This window comes from Arachis ipaensis, chromosome B04 (assembly GCF_000816755.2).
Source record: "Arachis ipaensis cultivar K30076 chromosome B04, Araip1.1, whole genome shotgun sequence".
Taxonomy (NCBI): Eukaryota; Viridiplantae; Streptophyta; class Magnoliopsida; order Fabales; family Fabaceae; genus Arachis; species Arachis ipaensis.
In genome coordinates, this window is record NC_029788.2 from 115,134,912 (window position 1) to 115,152,284 (window position 17,373).

The window sequence follows — 17,373 nt, forward strand, 5'->3', positions numbered from 1 at the left end:
ATATTTTATATGTTTATATTTTATATATTTACTAAAATAGATTTGTTTACGTTTGTACTGATAATTAAATTAAAACATATAAATTTATTATTTATATTCTATATAATTATATATTTAATAAACTAGGATGCTAGGAAATTGACTTAATGTTAATAGATAATGTAATGGTCATATTTGCATTTGTTTATACTTCTCAAGTTAAATTTACTAAGTCAACATGCCATTTAAACCATAAAATTAGTATTAATTCAGACAATGACCCACATATAAAGTGAATCACATATAAGATAACATAGATATTAAATTCATAACCAGGTGACAATTCATGTAGAGGCATAAACTATCTAGACAAAGGGAATTTAATGTTCAAGAACAAAACAAAATAACTGCTGACAAGGACATGTATAGACCCTGACAACCTTATTTCTCTCATGAGCTTATAGGCTATCATGAGACCTAAGACCTACTTCACCATGATCCCTACTGATGTGTCTCCAATGAACTCTTTCTGTGTTGCAGTTTCAGACAACGGAACGCCTTTGCCATTGTCTAGCCCTGATCCTAACGGTGCTGGCCATGGTGTTGAAAGGGCCTCCAACAAGAGAGATTGCAGTCAACCCTCTTATGTTAGAATCTTCAAGCTGTTAAAGTTGATATCAAATGGATAATTTTACATATAAACCAACAGTGTTATAATAGTTAAACACATTATATTTAATTGGTATACACTCACCACCCCGCTGATGTTTGAAGCATTAAACTTTCCATTCGAGTTGAGCCAGGAGATAACCCACGAACTTGGGCTATCACTGAAATGAATAAACTTTTTGATGCATGTTAGTATCACATTGCAAGCCATAACATTGCATGATTACCGTATATACTACCTAGTGTTGCAGTTTGGAACTCCCTGGCCTCTTCTAACAGGCCAATCTGCAAGATCTCCTGGAATATACCTCCGAAGATGTCCATACGTCTCAGAAGTCATGATTTCGTGTAGTTTACCCATCTAAAAAAGGTCACCATCATTTCAAATGAGCATGCATTTTCAAAAAAAAAATGGAAGTCGTGAACTATTTGGGTTTACTTACAATCTTTCGGATAAGTTGCTCCCTATCGTGAACCATATTAGGATCTGGATAAGAGTCCAGATGGTAGACAGTCATGTCCCCAAAGTCTACCACCATGCAATACCAATGCATGAATATGTCTTCGATGGGAATGAATATCTATTGCAAACTAAATACCGTAAGAAGAATGGTACCTTCTGCCAATGATAGCACCATATAAACAATGCAACTAATATTAACCCTAATAACTCACATGCGAAATAAATCTACTTGGTTTTATCCAAAAGGGCACGTAACAGTCTGCTAATTCCTGAGTGCCAACATCCTTCATTATATCATCCTATAAGTGCACCATACACAAATCAATCACATGAAGCAATAAGTCACCAAAAAAAAAAATCACATGAAGCAATGTGAACTACTTGAGGACGAAATATTTGTAAACATAGACACTTACTGCAAATGATGGTGGAAGGCACCAGAAAAGTGGGTGCTTAAGGTGCTGTATGGAACAAGCATTTCTAACAGCCACCATTTCGACCACTTTGCCGTCAATAGGTCGTCCAGGTATGAGTGATTGGATATCACGCAATGTGAGCCCGTACTGATGCATCCTTACCATGGTTTCACTAAATAAAATGACATCCTATTATTTTACAAACAAGCTAAGATCCATTGCCCTACTTGTTAGAAAATTAATCGAAAAAAACAAATAATGATTAGATAAATTCATGGACGCATACTTTGGCAGGTGTCCATCGGAAAATAAGAAATTAAATAGAAGGGTGTCTGCCCGGTTTAAGTCCATATCATATGTAGGCTTGAATCTGATTTTTGATGACCTCTGTGACATAAATATACATAGACGTCAGTTTGCTAAACTCTACTGCGCTAGTGGCAGAAAGAAAATTGCTTACGCGTGTTGTCTTCGAAGTTGAGTTCACTCTAGACCGCTTAGCTGGAGCAGATTCATTGGCTCTGTTAGAGAATCATTAGCATCAATTAGGATCAATTAGTATCGTCTATATTTATATAGTATATCTGTATATTAATTATAGGATTCTATGCCTTTATTACTCTGATTCATTTAGCACCTATAAATACCTCTTGTATATTGTACCTTTGATTAGATTGAATAATACACTCTTCAGATTATTATCTCAGTCTCTTGTTTCTAACATGGTATCAAGAGCATATGTCTTTTTTTTTTCAATGAATATTAGTTCATAGCCCCATTATTTTTTCCTTTCCGGCAGTGTTCTTTGGCCTCTTTTTTCGTTCTCTTTTCGACGCTTTGGTTCGTCACCTTCATAACCATCTTGTTCGTCTTGTCGCCGTGATTCCAACGCAACCAGAATCGCCACCATACGCCGCAAGACACGCCTCCACGCGCCGCCGAAAGACGCTGCCACGACCAGGTTGCTCTTCCTTCCAGCTTCCACCTGTGCCTCTTTGCTCGCCTTTTTTGACCTGTTTCCAACGCTTTGGTTCGTCACCTCTGGCACCATTGTGATCCTCTCGTCGTCAGCTTTCCACCGCCGCCGAGATCGCCGCTAGACGCCCCGGGACGCGCCGCCACGCGTTGCTGGAAGCTCGCTGTCCACCTCCATTGATCCTCCCCCGAGATGCTTCAGTAGCCATTGGATCTTGCTGTTGATCCAACAATCCTGAAGCTGCCACGTGTCACGCCACCAGCCTTCCCTGCGACCCACGCACCGCTCTTGACCCGACCCGGCCCGCGCGTTGATCGGACCGCCACCTCGATGCCAGCTCGTCCTTCTCATCCTCTCACGGGCTGCCACCTGTCTCCGTTGCCCTGACGTGGCGCTGACGTCACCGCTGACGTGGCGCTGACGTGGCTGACCTGTGGGACCCTCCCTAAGATTTTTTGGTGAGCTCTTTCTGATTTTGCATTCCGATTTCTCATTTTCTGCTTCGAAATTGCACTTTTCTCTCCTCTCTTTGATTTGTGTGACTACTGTTATGGAAAAGTCGGATGTTTCTGTTGCCACAGAAAGAAAGGATACATTCTGTCGAAACTGCAACCGTTTTGGGCACCTTTTCTCTGTCTGCCCCACTGTTGAATGTCGCACATGCCACCAGAAAGGGCATGTTAGCTACCATTGTTCACAGTTGTTCTGCCGTTATTACAAGCTCTCAGGACATTTGATTACTACCTGTCCTACTCGTCCACCACATCCTGCGCCTGCTTCAGCTGTTGCTGCTACTACTTAACCTACCACCTCTGCACTTTTCAACCCGTCTCCTGTCTTTCTATCTGATATTGCATCTCTTCTACAGCGTCTTCTCTCTGTTTCTGGTAATACCCCTGCTGCTTTATCGACCCCTCCAAGTAATTCTAAATGGTACTTTGACTCGGGTTGCTTTAATCACATGTCTCCGTTGCGTAATATTTTCTCGTCCATGTCTACAACTACAAATGGACCTTCTGTCAATACTGCAAATGGCTCCCTCTTGCATGCAACACACAAGGGTTCTATATCCCAGTCATCTCTTAATCTTCTTGATACTTACTATATTCCCAAATTAAACTTCAATCTTATTTCTGTTGGTCAACTTGTTGATTTGGGTTTTGACGTCACCTTTTCTATTTTTGGTTGTCGTGTACAGGATCCTCGAACGGGACAAATCATCGGGACTGGACGTAAGGTCGGAAGATTGTTTGAACTCGAAAGTCTTCATATTCCTCCTGTACCAAATCTCTGTGCTGCTTCTTCTCCCTCTACCCTTCACTTATGGCATCAACGTCTTGCCCACACCTCCTTAGGAAAACTGTGTCCTCTTGTGTCTCAGGGTGTTTTAGGTCAGGTTCCGAATGAATCTTTTGATTGCATTTCTTGCCAAACTGCCAAACAACCTGCTTTATCTTTTCACAATAATTCATCTTTTGCTTGCTCTCCTTTTGATATCATTCACTCTGATGTTTGGGGTCCCGCTCCCACTGCCTCTATGGGCGGAGCTCGATACTTTGTCGTTTTCATTGATGATTATTCCCGTTTTACTTGGGTTTATTTGATGACTAATCGCCATGAGTTACCTCAGATCTATATCAACTTTGCTACTATGATTAAAACTCAGTTTTCCAAGGTCATTAAGGTTTTCTGACGTGATAATGCTATGGAATACCGTGATTCCAAACTCTTAGCCTTTCTTGTAGAACAGGGTACTCTGTTTGAGTTTTCTTGTCCTGGTACGTCTCAACAAAATGGTAGAGCTGAACGCAAACACCGTCATATTCTTGACTCCGTCCGTGCAATGCTCCTTTCTTCTTCGTGTCCTGAGCGTACTTGGGGTGAAGCTGTTCTTACTGCTGTTCATGTTATCAATAAACTCCCTTCTTCTGTTCTTGGTAATGTTACTCCCTTTGAGCATCTTTATCATACCCCCCCAGATTACAGTTCTCTTCGAGTTTTCGGTTGTGTATGTTTTGTTCTTCTTCAGCCTCATGAACATAGTAAACTTGAACCTCGGGCTCGTATGTGTTGTTTTCTTGGTTATGGCACTGAACACAAGGGTTATCGTTGTTGGGATCTTCTCTCTAAACGTATTCGTATATCTCGTCATGTTGTCTTCTGGGAGCATCACATGTTTTCTCGGTTCTCATCCTTTGAGTCGATTCCTACTACTCAGTCACCTCTGTTTACTAACCCCAATGTTGATTTTTTTCCTAGTGATGATTCTACAGGTCCTATCTCGAGTGACCCTCCACAGCCTCCTATTCCTCCGCCTTCTCCATCTCCCGATGATTCCAGACCGGACGATGATCCTGCTCCTACCGTCATGCCTCCTTCTCCCGCTCGTTCTTCTAGGGTAAGGAATCCACCTCCTCATCTTCTTGATTACCATTGCTTTTCTACTATTCTTCATCAACATGAACCTAAGACATTCAGAGAAGCCTCATCAAACCCAAATTGGCAACAAGCAATGCAAGAAGAATTACAGGCACTTGAAAAAGCACAAACTTGGGATCTGGTTGATCCTCCTTCTGATCAGGAAGTTGTGGGCAGTAGATGGGTATACAAGATCAAGACTCGCTCTGATGGCTCTATTGACCGTTATAAGGCCCGCTTGGTTGCTCAAGGTTGTACGCAAGAGTATGGTATTGATTATGAAAAGACTTTTGCCCTTGTCGCTCGTCTTACGTCTGTTAGAGCTCTTCTTGCCATTGCCGCGGTTAAAAAATGGTCTCTCAGTCAGATGGATGTGAAGAATGCATTTCTTAATGGAGATTTGAAAAAGACAGTCTATATGAAACCACCTCCGGGATATCCTTGTCCTTCTAATAAGGTTTGTCTCCTTCGCAAGGCACTTTATGGACTTAAGCAAGCTCCTCGTGAATGGTTTGACAAGTTCAGCACTACCATATGCAGTCTTGGTTTTACTTCTAGCCCTCATGAGAATGCGCTCTTTATTCGTAAAAGCAAACGTGGAGTTGTTCTTCTACTTTTGTATGTTGATGACATGATAATTACTGGGGATGATGTTGATGGTATTTCTGATCTCAAGGCCTCACTTCACCGTACCTTTGAGATGAAAGATCTTGGTTCCCTCAGCTATTTTTTTTGGTCTCGAGGTCATCTCCATCGATGATGGCATCTATCTCTCTCAGGCTAAGTATGCTTCAGATCTTCTTGCTCGTGCTGGGATTACAGATAGTCGCACTGAGTCTACTCCTCTTGAGCCTAATGTTCGATTTACCCCTATGGATGGCACTGTTTTGGATAATCCGACTCTCTATCGACAGTTAGTTAGCGGTCTCGTCTACTTGACTGTCACCCGACCAGACATCGCCTATCCGGTTCATGTACTTAGCCAGTTCTTGTCAGCTCCTCGTACTACTCACTATGCGGCAGTTCTATGCATTCTTCGCTACATCAAAGGCACTCTCTTTCATGGTCTTTATTTTTCTGCCCATTCCTCTTTGTCTCTTCAGGCTTACTCCGATGCTGATTGGGCTGGTGATCCCACTGATCGTCGTTCTACTACTGGTTACTGTTTGTTTCTTGGCGACGCTCTCATTTCTTGGCGTGCTAAGAAGCAAACGTTCACTGCTCGCTCAAGCACAGAAGCTGAGTATCGTGCCCTCGCTGACACCACTGCTAAAGTTGTCTCGGTTCGTTGGCTTCTCGAAGATTTGGGTGCTCCTCAGTCGTCCTCTACTGATGTTTTTTGTGATAACCGCAGTGCTATTCAGATCGCTCATAATGATGTCTTTCATGAACGCACCAAACACACTGAGCTTGATTGTCACTTTGTTCGGCAACGTATCCTTATTGATGCTATTCGTCTCATTGCTGTTGGAACACTAGATCAGACTGCTGATATCTTCACGAAAGCTCATCACCCGACTTGTTTCCGGACTTTGTTATCCAAACTCAAGTTGGTATCCTTAGCTCCCACTTGAGTTGGAGGGGGGATGTTAGAGAATCATTAGTATCAATTAGGATCAATTAGTATCGTCTATATTTATATAGTATATCTGTATATTAATTATAGGATTCTATGCCTTTATTACTCTGATTCATTTAGCACCTATAAATACCTCTTGTATATTGTACCTTTGATTAGATTGAATAATACACTCTTCAGATTATTATCTCAGTCTCTTGTTTCTAACAGGCTCGCAAGGCAGGTGAGTTGAATAGCCTCCTCCGATTCACAATAGGTGCACTTCCATGCCTTGGGGGATTGTCACCATTGTCAGAGTCCTGAGCTACCAATATAGGACTTTCATGACCAACCACTTCTTCCCTCAACTGCTCCTCATGAGGGACGTCACGGGGCCAGACCACATTTGGACTAGCAGGCTCATCACGGTCATGCGAGAAAATCTCAGCAGACCAACCCGGTTGTTGTATCAGACCATTAGTATTCGTGACAACTTCCTTCATAGCATGGGTCTCAACAGCAAAGCAAGGCTTTGATGAGTGCATTATGGGAGGCTCAAGGAAATGGATATTATGTGAACGAGTATGAGCAAATGAAAACTGAGTAACGATACATTTATAGTCTTTCTTTTTAACAGCTTCCCGCGTAAAAATAATAATAAAAAGGTTTTTATTTTTTACTTAAATAAAATAAATACAATCTAAAATTATTTGATTTTTTTAAAATTTATACCATACAAATCGATGCTCTTTTTCTTTATTTAATTCGATATTTTTAATGGAATAAATAACTAAAATTACATAATAATTAAAAATTATAGAAAGGCAAATATAAAAAATATGCATCAATAAAGTTGATTAAAAAAATTATATGACCAATGAATACTAACAATTTAATAAAATCTGGATTTTAATTTAGAAATTTGAAATTGGATCCTCTAATTTATGTACCTCAATTTTTTTTATTTTTTAAACATAAATGGGAGGGTCCGATTTGTATACCCAATATTTTTTTTAAACACAAATCGAATCCTCCAATTTACGTACTTCTCATAGTTTTAAAAAATACCGAAAATTATAATATTAAAGTATATTATACATCCCATTTTTTTTATCTAATTTACATTTTTTATGCAAAATTATATTTTTAACACCCTTCTTACTCATTATTTATAAAAGAAAAACTTAAATGTATGTCGTAAAATTTAGAAAATTTTTATTATAACTTGTCAGTACTCCTTTTTTACTTAATTTGTTCTTTCTAATGCAATCAATAATTGAAAATATAAAAAAATATATTTTTTTTAAGTTAAAATTTAAATTGATAAAGTTTAAATTTAAATTTAAATTTAAATTGTATCTATTTCCAATAAACGTAGTCGTATCATTGTACTCATATGATTACTTATCTTTATTTAGTTTCAAAAAAATTAACCATTTGGCAATGATTTTCTCTTGGCCAATATGGGTCCATTGTCCTTTACTTACTTGGGCCATAGTACTACGTTAGTTTTATTTATTCCAAATCTCAGTAACCGTTAGGAAAATAAATACCAATATTGATTGCTCCATTGAATAACCTAACAAACAATTGCCTCAAATTGAGCTATATAAACCCCTCCAGGAAGCTGTCTCACAACTCATATCAACCTCAAAACTCCTACAAGATCTTACTATTGCGACATGGTGACTCTAAGAAAGAAATTCTATGTTGTTTTCAAAGGGAGAGTGCCTGGAATTTACGACAACTGGCCTGCTTGCCAATTGCAAGTTGATGGATTTTCAGCAACCTCCACCAATCCTATAGCAACTTTCAAGATGCACTCATGGCATGGCAGATATTCACTGACAACCTCTCCATTCACGGAGAGGCCGTACTACAGCATGACTCCGAACAGGTGCTGTCTCCTAATCATGTACCTACTGCCTTGATACCCCCACCACTGGTCCACGACGTACCCATGTCTATGCAAAAACAAGCTCAGCATCACCAACACACGCTGGAAGTAGCCGGACTTCGGGACGTGAACCACTGCACACCAAAGTCAGAGAGATGCAACCCGCGTCCTGCTATTGTTATCATGGTCATTAGCATTTTGGTACTTTATATGGCTCTGATAAGGGGCTAAACTTTTAATTTCTTGTTTCCAATGTTCGACTTACTAGTTGCTACATCTTCTTCAACACGTATTCATTTTTAGCATTGGATTATTGTCTAGCGCGACTAACAATAAACAACACTAATTGCACCAGCATTAACTAAAACTCCAAAAAAGAAAGTATTCTAACTTCACTACATTAAACTTCTATTACGTGACGAAAACGACAAAACCAAAAAATTATAGTTATCCACTGCTATACAAACAACAAGAATGCAATTATTATGTCTATCAAGTACCTAAACTTTCTCTCATACTTTCAAACGGCATTAAATGAATCTATCCTGTATGACTGGCAAAATCACCTAACACAAAATGACAAATCCTCTTCCCCCACAGTGTTACAGAACAACCTTTACATAAGAGTCAGATTTATAGTTGACAAAATAATAATGGTTCATTTGCATTAAAAGCTTGTAAACTGGAACAAGACATTACTTAAAGTTCCAATGAAATTCGCGGCAGGCCAAAAACACAGGGATATTTAATTTAAACATACACCACTTAAATTAACATACTAAAACAACAATAGATTACGAAATAACAAATCATTCTTAAACAACACAAAAAACATTATCAATACTAACTAAATTTCGAAACGGTCTCAAGGTGATTGTCCTTCAATGTGGGCGTTTAGAAGAGATTCATAGCTAGCCATGAGTTTCTCGTATGCATCCTCTAACTGACCAACCTTAGCACGAAGTGCAGAGTTTGAGTCACGAAGAAGTTTCACCTTTGAGTAATTAAAGTCGCGGATCTCCTTTCCAGATAACTCAACCACGCGGTCTAGCATCTCCAGTGCAGCATCCTCTCGTGCAGCCTTCTCATTTAAAGAAAACCGCCTCTTAACAGAAAGTGGAATCTCAAATGGGTCGCCGGGAACAACCACAGTGAACCCGAAGTACGGACCGTCATCTCTCAAGAAACGTTCTTGTTTGAAGAAACAGGGACCAGGAATTTTAGCCTCGTAGCAGGCCTTCAACAGCCACTCTTCCATGTCACTGACAATGGCAAAGTCACCGTTCAACTCCTCCCCGGGAATTACTGGAAGCCCTGCCAGTGAAACAAAAAAAATTAACTGTACATCTAAAGTAAAGGAGGAAGGACGGGGACCTTAGTAAAAAATTTAATTATAGTCCTTACATGTCACAACAGGACGCCTACGTGCTCCACCACATAACAATGGAAGCTTTTGACTAGATGCTTCGCGTGAGTTTCCACTCAGTTCAGATGTCGCAGCTTTCTCTAAGGAAATCATATATATTCTAGCTTTAAAGCATAATGTGGCTTGTTCATAGCTATTGAAACAATGAAATTCTGGATGGATGAAATTTAAAACTTGTTCATTGGCCTCCTCCCAGCTAGTGTACACACCAGGGACATGGCCCTTTGTAACGGCAAAGAAGAGAAAACGCTTCATGCACTCTTCCAGGCTTCATTTTTTTCCACTTGTAAATGGATTCCTTTTGAAATTCTACATGGGTTAGAGTGTTAATGGGTCAGAAGTTGAATAAAGGTGAATAAAAATTATTATCCAACTACTAATGGGCTAACACTACTAGCCTACAAATAAGACTAAGCCCCAGCCCAAATCAAATTGTTTTAAAAAGTCCATCCACAAAAACTTATTTCTATATTTAACTTCACATATCCACATTTTTAATAATTACATACGAACCCAAATGTAGGGAATGAATCACTATTTCACCAAAAACTTCTTCAGCAATTAGCTGGTTAAGGGAATATGTACTATTTGTCAGGTTTTAAAGAAATTGTAACACGCGTCACCAACAACTTGTGACACCACCTGACTCCGTACGAGGCGCATATGGCACCTGAATCAGGGAGGCCCAGGCTAAAACTCACCATACTCTAATAGTCACTTTCTTTCTTTAGTTTTTGCTTTCCCATTGGCCAGAAGATCAAACTAGCTATCACTGTTGAATTTTTTAAAAAAAAAAGATGTTTTTTTCCCCTGATTGTAGTTGTAACACTAAACTAAACTGAAACCTTCTTAAGCATGTGCATGTGCAACATAACAATGAAATGTTTTAGTAGTGAGGAAATAGGCTCGAAGTCAATGCTCTTCTTTCTTGAATCTTTAAGCCGGTGGGATAGTGAATTGACACATCCAAGTAATCACCAATCTGCCAAAAATAATAACAACAGAGTCACCAATAATGTTAATAAATAAATTGCACATATATATAGTTAAATAAAGTAGAGAGAAATGGGGTCACTTGCTTGGAATTCAGATAGTAACAGCTTAAAGTCATCTAGTCTTCTTTCTTCAGCAAAACACATTGTCCTTCCCAGCTTCATCAACCAATCAAATATGCACACAATTTATTAGAAAGAATTGAAGCTACATTAAAAAATATACAAAGTGACGAAAATATTACATAATCTACATGCGACTAAATTATGGGGAAGCCATATATAGCATGTATTATTTCAAAAAAATGAAAAATGAAGAAAAAATGGCTGATTGGCTTTGAAAGGCTTTTATATTAACATGTTAATTTTTACAAACTGCTAATCTGTCACACTTTTCAAATTATCTATTTGCCTGTTATTGTTTTTCCTACGACAGCGTTTTAATTTTCTTTCTTGCAAAATACAAAATTGCTAAAAGAAAAAAACCATTTAGCGCATCTTGCATGTTTTAGCGTCTTCATTCTGAGTCAAATACGTTTCTAGTTTAACAAATTTTGTGCAGAGCAAAAAAAAATGCCACCAATCCACCATAGTAAAAATAATATGGGTAAACTATTATTTTGGTCCCCTACGTTTGGGGTGAATTCTAATTTAGTCCCCAACGTTTAAACTGTTCTATTTAAATCCTAAAAAGATTTGATTTGCATCAATCAAGTCCTTCCGTTAAATGGGTGTCAAATTATTGACGCCGTGTCCGACGTGGCAAGGAAGAGTTGATAGTGGTTAGTAAACGTGTAAGCCTTCCCGCCCTTGGACATAACGCATGCTGCTTACCCTGACTCTTCTTCTTCTTCTTGTGAAGCACGAAACGCAAAGGAAAAGCCAGAAACCCTACCACTAGTCACTGAAAGATTGCGATTCGCAGCCAGAGAAGTGACATTGTCGTTCAGTTACGTTTAAGCTCCACAGCAGCAGTGAGTTTGAAACCCTTGCTTTCCGGGAGAAGATTGTGTCAGGTATTCCATTGTCAAATCTTATGAACCCATTTGGTTTTCATCTTAATGCGGGTTTATATGTAATGATGTATGTTGATGTGTGATTGTTTTGTTTTGTAGTTTCATATTCGTTTCTTGTTCTGTTTTGGAAGTCTTTGTTTTGCCCTAGTGATTTTATTTATGCATTTCTGTTGTTGTTGGTCAATGTGAGAATTTTATGAAGTGTATTGTGTTTGTGTAACAGTTTGGTCGAGAGATGAGCTATTTTAGTGTCAAGATACACCATGGGGGGAAGTTCGGGTTTGATGGTGAACCTTTACACTATGTGGGGGGTGAGACTTCGATAGTGGACTACTGTGATGAAGATAGGTGGAGCAGGTTCGAGGCTATGGAGATAGTGCTCGAACAGGGATATGTGGTAGAGAATATCGCTGCAATGTGGTATAAGTCTCTGAACGATGAAACAGATGTAGGGTTGAGGATGCTTCACACAGACAAGGATGCCATGGACATGGCTAGAATTGGAATGAGGGACAACATGGTGGAGCTTTTTGTTGTGCACAAAGATTCTACTACTACTAGGAAAGGCTGCACTATTGAGGAAATTGAAGAGATAGATGGTGATGAGGCTGCTGCACCCACTGCAGACACTATTGGGCCTGGTCCAATTGTGTTGCACAAGGCCCAGTTGCACAAGGCCCAATCTGTTGCTCAGGCCAAGGTGGGTGAGAAGCCCAATGTGGTGACAAAAGCCCAGAATGATGTGCTGGAGGATGGTGATGAAGAGAGGTCAGAGGGGTCAGATTTCTCAGGTGATGAAGAATCTGAGGATGATGACTACCAGCCAGGAATTGATGATGAGGGGGACAGTGATGAACAATGGAGTGAAAATAGCTCTGGAGATACTGATCTGCATGTTGCATTTGATGACAGCGATGATGATTGGAATGCTGATGGGGGTTTGTATGATGTTGAAGTCACAACTACAAAAGATCCTCAAAGGCCGAAACAGAGTGTTCCAACTGAGAGAGAACAAGGAGAGCAAAGTGGCAGTGTTAATAAGGGTAAAGAGCAAGTGGTGGCTGCTGGATTAAGGGATGAGGATGATGGGTATGACAGTGAGGGGTTGTGGGATGTCCCTGTAAGTGATGATGAAGGGGATCCCTTGTTCAGGAGGTACCCGGTGTATAAGGGATTGAAGAATATGAAGGAGTATAAATGGGAGGTTGGGACAATGTACGTAGATAGGAATGCTTTTAAAGAATGTGTAACGAGCTATGCCGTGCACAGTGGTAGAGGAATATGGTTCTCGAAGTGTGATAGCCACCGGTGCAAAGCTGTTTGTAAAGAAGGTTGCAAGTGGTTTGCTTACTGCCATAAGATGAAGCGAGAGGATTCATGGCAACTGACAAGCTGTTACAAGAAACACACATGCTCTAAGGCCACCAAGATTGGTATAATGAGTTCTCAGTGGCTAAGTAAGGCTTTTATGAAGAAGATCTGTGAAAACCCGAAAATCAAGTTGAGAAGTTTGATAAAGAAGGCTCATAGCAAGTGGAATGTGGATCTCACAATGACCAAAGCTGCCAGAGTGAAGCAGCAAGCCCTGGATGAAATTAATGGTACTTACGGAGAGTAATATAGGAGGATTCATGACTTGCTGCGGAGTTACTGAGGTCTAATCCAGGGTCCACTGTTCAGATACAAGTGGAGAGACCTCCTGAATTTGAGCTAGAGACACCACCTCCTGGTACGGACCTGAGACCACGATTTCAGAGGATCTATATCTGCTTGGAAGCTTGTAAACGGAGTTTCATGGTGTGCAGACCCATGATTGGCCTTGATGGATGCTTCATCAAGACTCCATATGGGGGTCAACTGCTAACAGCAATTGGATGGGACCCCAATGATCAGATTCTGCCAATTGCCTATGCTGTTGTTGAAGCAGAGACGAAAGATTCGTGGAGATGGTTTTTGTTGAATCTGTGTGATGATTTGGGAGTTGATAAGATCAGATGGTGTACATTCATGAGCGACCAACAAAAGGTAACTCTCAACCTAAACTTGTGTAATTAATTCTTTCTTTAATTCATGTCTTGCTGTTATTGACTGGTGATGTTTTTAAATTCTGCTTTAAAGGGATTGATCCCAACTTTTGATGAGTTGCTGCCTGGCATAGACCACCATTTTTGTGTCAGGCACTTATATAGCAACTTCAGAAAAAGGTTCCCAGGTGTTCAGCTAAAGATTATGATGTGGAAGGCTGCAAAGGCAACATATGTCCAGGAATGGGAGAGGAGGATGAAGGAGATTCAGCAGGTTGATCAAGGAGCTTAAAATCATCTCATGGAGATCCCTGCCAAGTATTGGAGCAAGTCCAGGTTTAATTATTTTCCTAGAGTGGATACACTTGTTAACAACATGTGTGAGTGTTTTAACTCTGTTATTGTAGAGGCTAGAGAGAAACCGATTGTTTCCATGCTAGAAGACATTAGGGTTTATCTTATGAATAGGTGGTCTGATAACAGGCAAAGTATAGTAACATATGCCGGAGAAATATTGCCAAAAATAAACAAGAAAATTGAAAGGAAGTTTGATAAGGGTGGGGAGTGGCTGGCCATATATGCTGGTAGGGACAAATATGAAGTGTCTAGCAGTCAGGGTAATAGAGCCAAGTTTGTTGTGGACTTTATTTTCCTTTTTTTTTTCCCTGCTTTCAATTCCAACTGTTAACTACAGGCAAACTGCCAACTTTGCCACGTCGGACACGGCGTCAATAATTTGACACCCATTTAACGGAAGGACTTGATTGATGCAAATCAAATCTTTTTAGGATTTAAATAGAACAGTTTAAACGTTGGGGACTAAAATAGAATTCACCCCAAACGTAGGGGACCAAAATAATAGTTTACCCAAATAATATATATAGATAAACAATTTGAAAAAATTGATAATTTGATCATAAATTTATAAAATAATTGGCAAATTAGTATGAAAACCGGGCAATATACTAAGTCCCTAAAAAAGTTGAAATAAAATAAAATAGAAACAAAAAACATTTGAATAGAGAAAATTTACCGTACGAATTTCGCGAATTCCACGTTCATTGGTAAACACTCGAGCAAAGTAGAGCCTTGTATTTTGACCATTTTCTCTTAAATACGGAAAAGCTTCCTTTATCTTTAAAATATATGCAATTAACCAATAAGGCAATAATAACAACAATTAATAGTTAACTCCACTAGATAAAATCGTCTACAAAACAGGGCAATTAATGAAAAGAAAGGGGAAAAAATCATATATGCTCCTCAAGGAAATTACAGATAACAGAGAACACAAACAGATAATGGTAAATAATGAATCTTTTGTTTTATGAGAAGTTGCCATTTTTATAACCTGAAACACTACATAATGGACAATTAAGTTCATCACATTTTGACATCATCCGACTATATATCTTGACACAAAATTAAAACAACTTTTCCATAACCATCCATGATTTCACAATTTATGGTTAACAACCGTAGCTGTGGCCGCAATATTGTTATTGTGGTGTGCATAATTTATACTGATGATATTTTTTATACTTAATTGTCTTATAATAAAATTTATTAGGATTTATTCGTCTACCAAAAATGATCGAAGGACTAATTTATCTAATGAGAATAATTCTCTATGAATTAATAAAACTTTATTGGAACTTATGATATTTTGGAGATCAATTTGGGTGTTTATTCAAAAAATAAATCAGAATAATAAAAAAATAATAAGGAAGAGAGTTTTGTGCATACTACTTCAGTTAGCTGTCGAAGATTAGCATCCTTCCTCCATATAAACGTAAGATACCATGGGATATTGATTTCTGTTCCTGCAAAGTCATCCAGGCTATGATTGTTTCCAATCTATGCCACATCATAAAGCAATAATTCAGAGAAAATTTGTATGTTCTATCACACACAAATTAAAGAGCATCCAAGAAATGAAAAGAAATACCTTAACGAAAGTTACAATAACCGCATATGGGGAAGGGGGAGGAATCTGCAAGCAATTTTTGGAAACAAAATTAAAAAGAAATCAGAACAAGCATGAAACAAAACAGAAAAAGAAACATGCTGTAAGAAAAATAAAAAATAAAAATTTAAAGAAACAATCATTTTACTCAGAATTTTTATTTCAATTTATATATCTAACTATCTATATCAGAAATGTGACATATATGATATTCATTTTTTCAGTATACCAGAGATGATTTCAATTTATGATCTTCTATGATTAAAACAAAGTAACGGAACGTGGAGAGGGAGAGAGAGAGGGAGAGGGAGAGAGAGAGAGAGAGACAGACAGGGAGAATTTGGTGGTCAGAAGAAGGTGGTGTTGGTGGTCGTGACGGGTGTGCCGGTGGTTGCGACCGAGACCTTGCTTCTTCCTCCATTTCTCTTTTTCTTGATCACTAACTCTTTGGTACACTGTTTCTTGCACTTCACGCAAATCAATCAAGTACGATTCTTGAAGAAGCCATGCAATTAACACTATGCTCTGCTACGTAACAATATGACAAGCTGGTTTTTTTTTAAAGAGAAATTTGGAAAAGCAAAATCTTAGACAATAAAACTCTGCACGTTGTCAAAACTTATCTCAGTTAGTTGAGAACTAACTAACTAACTCTCTTCTTAACCGTCAAGTTGCATTCTTCACGCTGCACAATATACTGTACCTAGCTAAGTACTTCAATTCGCATTGTATTTTTATTTGATTTTATTGGGGGAGGGGTGAACTTTAATTTTAGATAGAAAAAAATAATACTTTGATGGAAAAAGTTAATTAAGAAAATAAGTAAGGAAAGGGGAGGAGAGGGGTAGGGTTATAAAACCCGAATCGAACCGGTCAATTCGACAAAAAAAAATGGTGAAAAAAATGAATTTGATTCTAAACCGGTCTAATTTAGGTTCAAGAACATTACGGCTCGACACAAACAAAACTAAACCCAAACCGGTACAAAAAATTTATGCATCTACAGTAGATTGGTGTGGTCCACTCTATACTATTTTCGCAAGTTATCATTCTTTTTCCACATTGGCCTTATAAAGGCTCATCGAATGAGCTATATGTGAGTCTAAAGAAACAAGGAGATTTTGGAATTATTACAGAAAAAATCTAAGGGTCAGCAATTTTTATATTTTGTGATTAGTACTTAATCATTAAAAGAAAAATGAGTGATTTTTTACTATTGGATGAAATCTCACACCATTAAAAATATTATTGATGGCCAATTAATGGTTACAAAACACAAAAATTGCTGCTTCCTAGCACTCCTCATTATTACAATGAGAGAATTTAAATATGAGTGTATCTAGGCATGAGGAATGGTATAATGGTAATTAGACTAAGTTACTTTTTTTTTTAAATCACTTTTTATGTCAGTTAATATACATATTCTATTTTTTTTTAACCATAGATAGGAAGACTCGAACTCACAACTTTTTAGATAAATATAGAGATTATGTCATTTGAACTTTTATTTATATTTTATTAAATTAACTTCTATCATATCCGATACCTTATACATATAATTGGTTACCTAATA

At 38.4% G+C, this 17,373-nt stretch overlaps 3 protein-coding genes and 1 pseudogene across 3 annotated transcripts; 3 read left to right on the forward strand and 1 right to left on the reverse strand.

Moving 5' to 3' along the window:
- LOC107638216 lies at positions 5,298-6,327 on the forward strand (annotated as a pseudogene).
- On the reverse strand, positions 9,024-10,065 carry LOC107638014. Its single transcript, XM_016341218.2, has 2 exons — positions 9,781-10,065; positions 9,024-9,690 (listed from the first exon to the last, which is right to left on the reverse strand). Exons 1-2 carry the CDS (start codon positions 10,055-10,057, stop codon positions 9,242-9,244), a joined length of 726 nt encoding a protein of 241 aa, XP_016196704.1. The 5' UTR covers positions 10,058-10,065; the 3' UTR covers positions 9,024-9,241.
- LOC110271580 lies at positions 11,661-13,428 on the forward strand. Its single transcript, XM_021122567.1, has 2 exons — positions 11,661-11,810; positions 12,034-13,428. The coding sequence occupies exon 2, from the start codon at positions 12,046-12,048 to the stop codon at positions 13,426-13,428; it is 1,383 nt and encodes a 460-aa protein (XP_020978226.1). The 5' UTR covers positions 11,661-11,810; positions 12,034-12,045.
- LOC107638015 lies at positions 13,452-14,473 on the forward strand. The gene is made up of 2 exons (XM_016341219.2): positions 13,452-13,835; positions 13,929-14,473. The coding sequence occupies exons 1-2, from the start codon at positions 13,605-13,607 to the stop codon at positions 14,124-14,126; spliced, it is 429 nt and encodes a 142-aa protein (XP_016196705.1). The 5' UTR covers positions 13,452-13,604; the 3' UTR covers positions 14,127-14,473.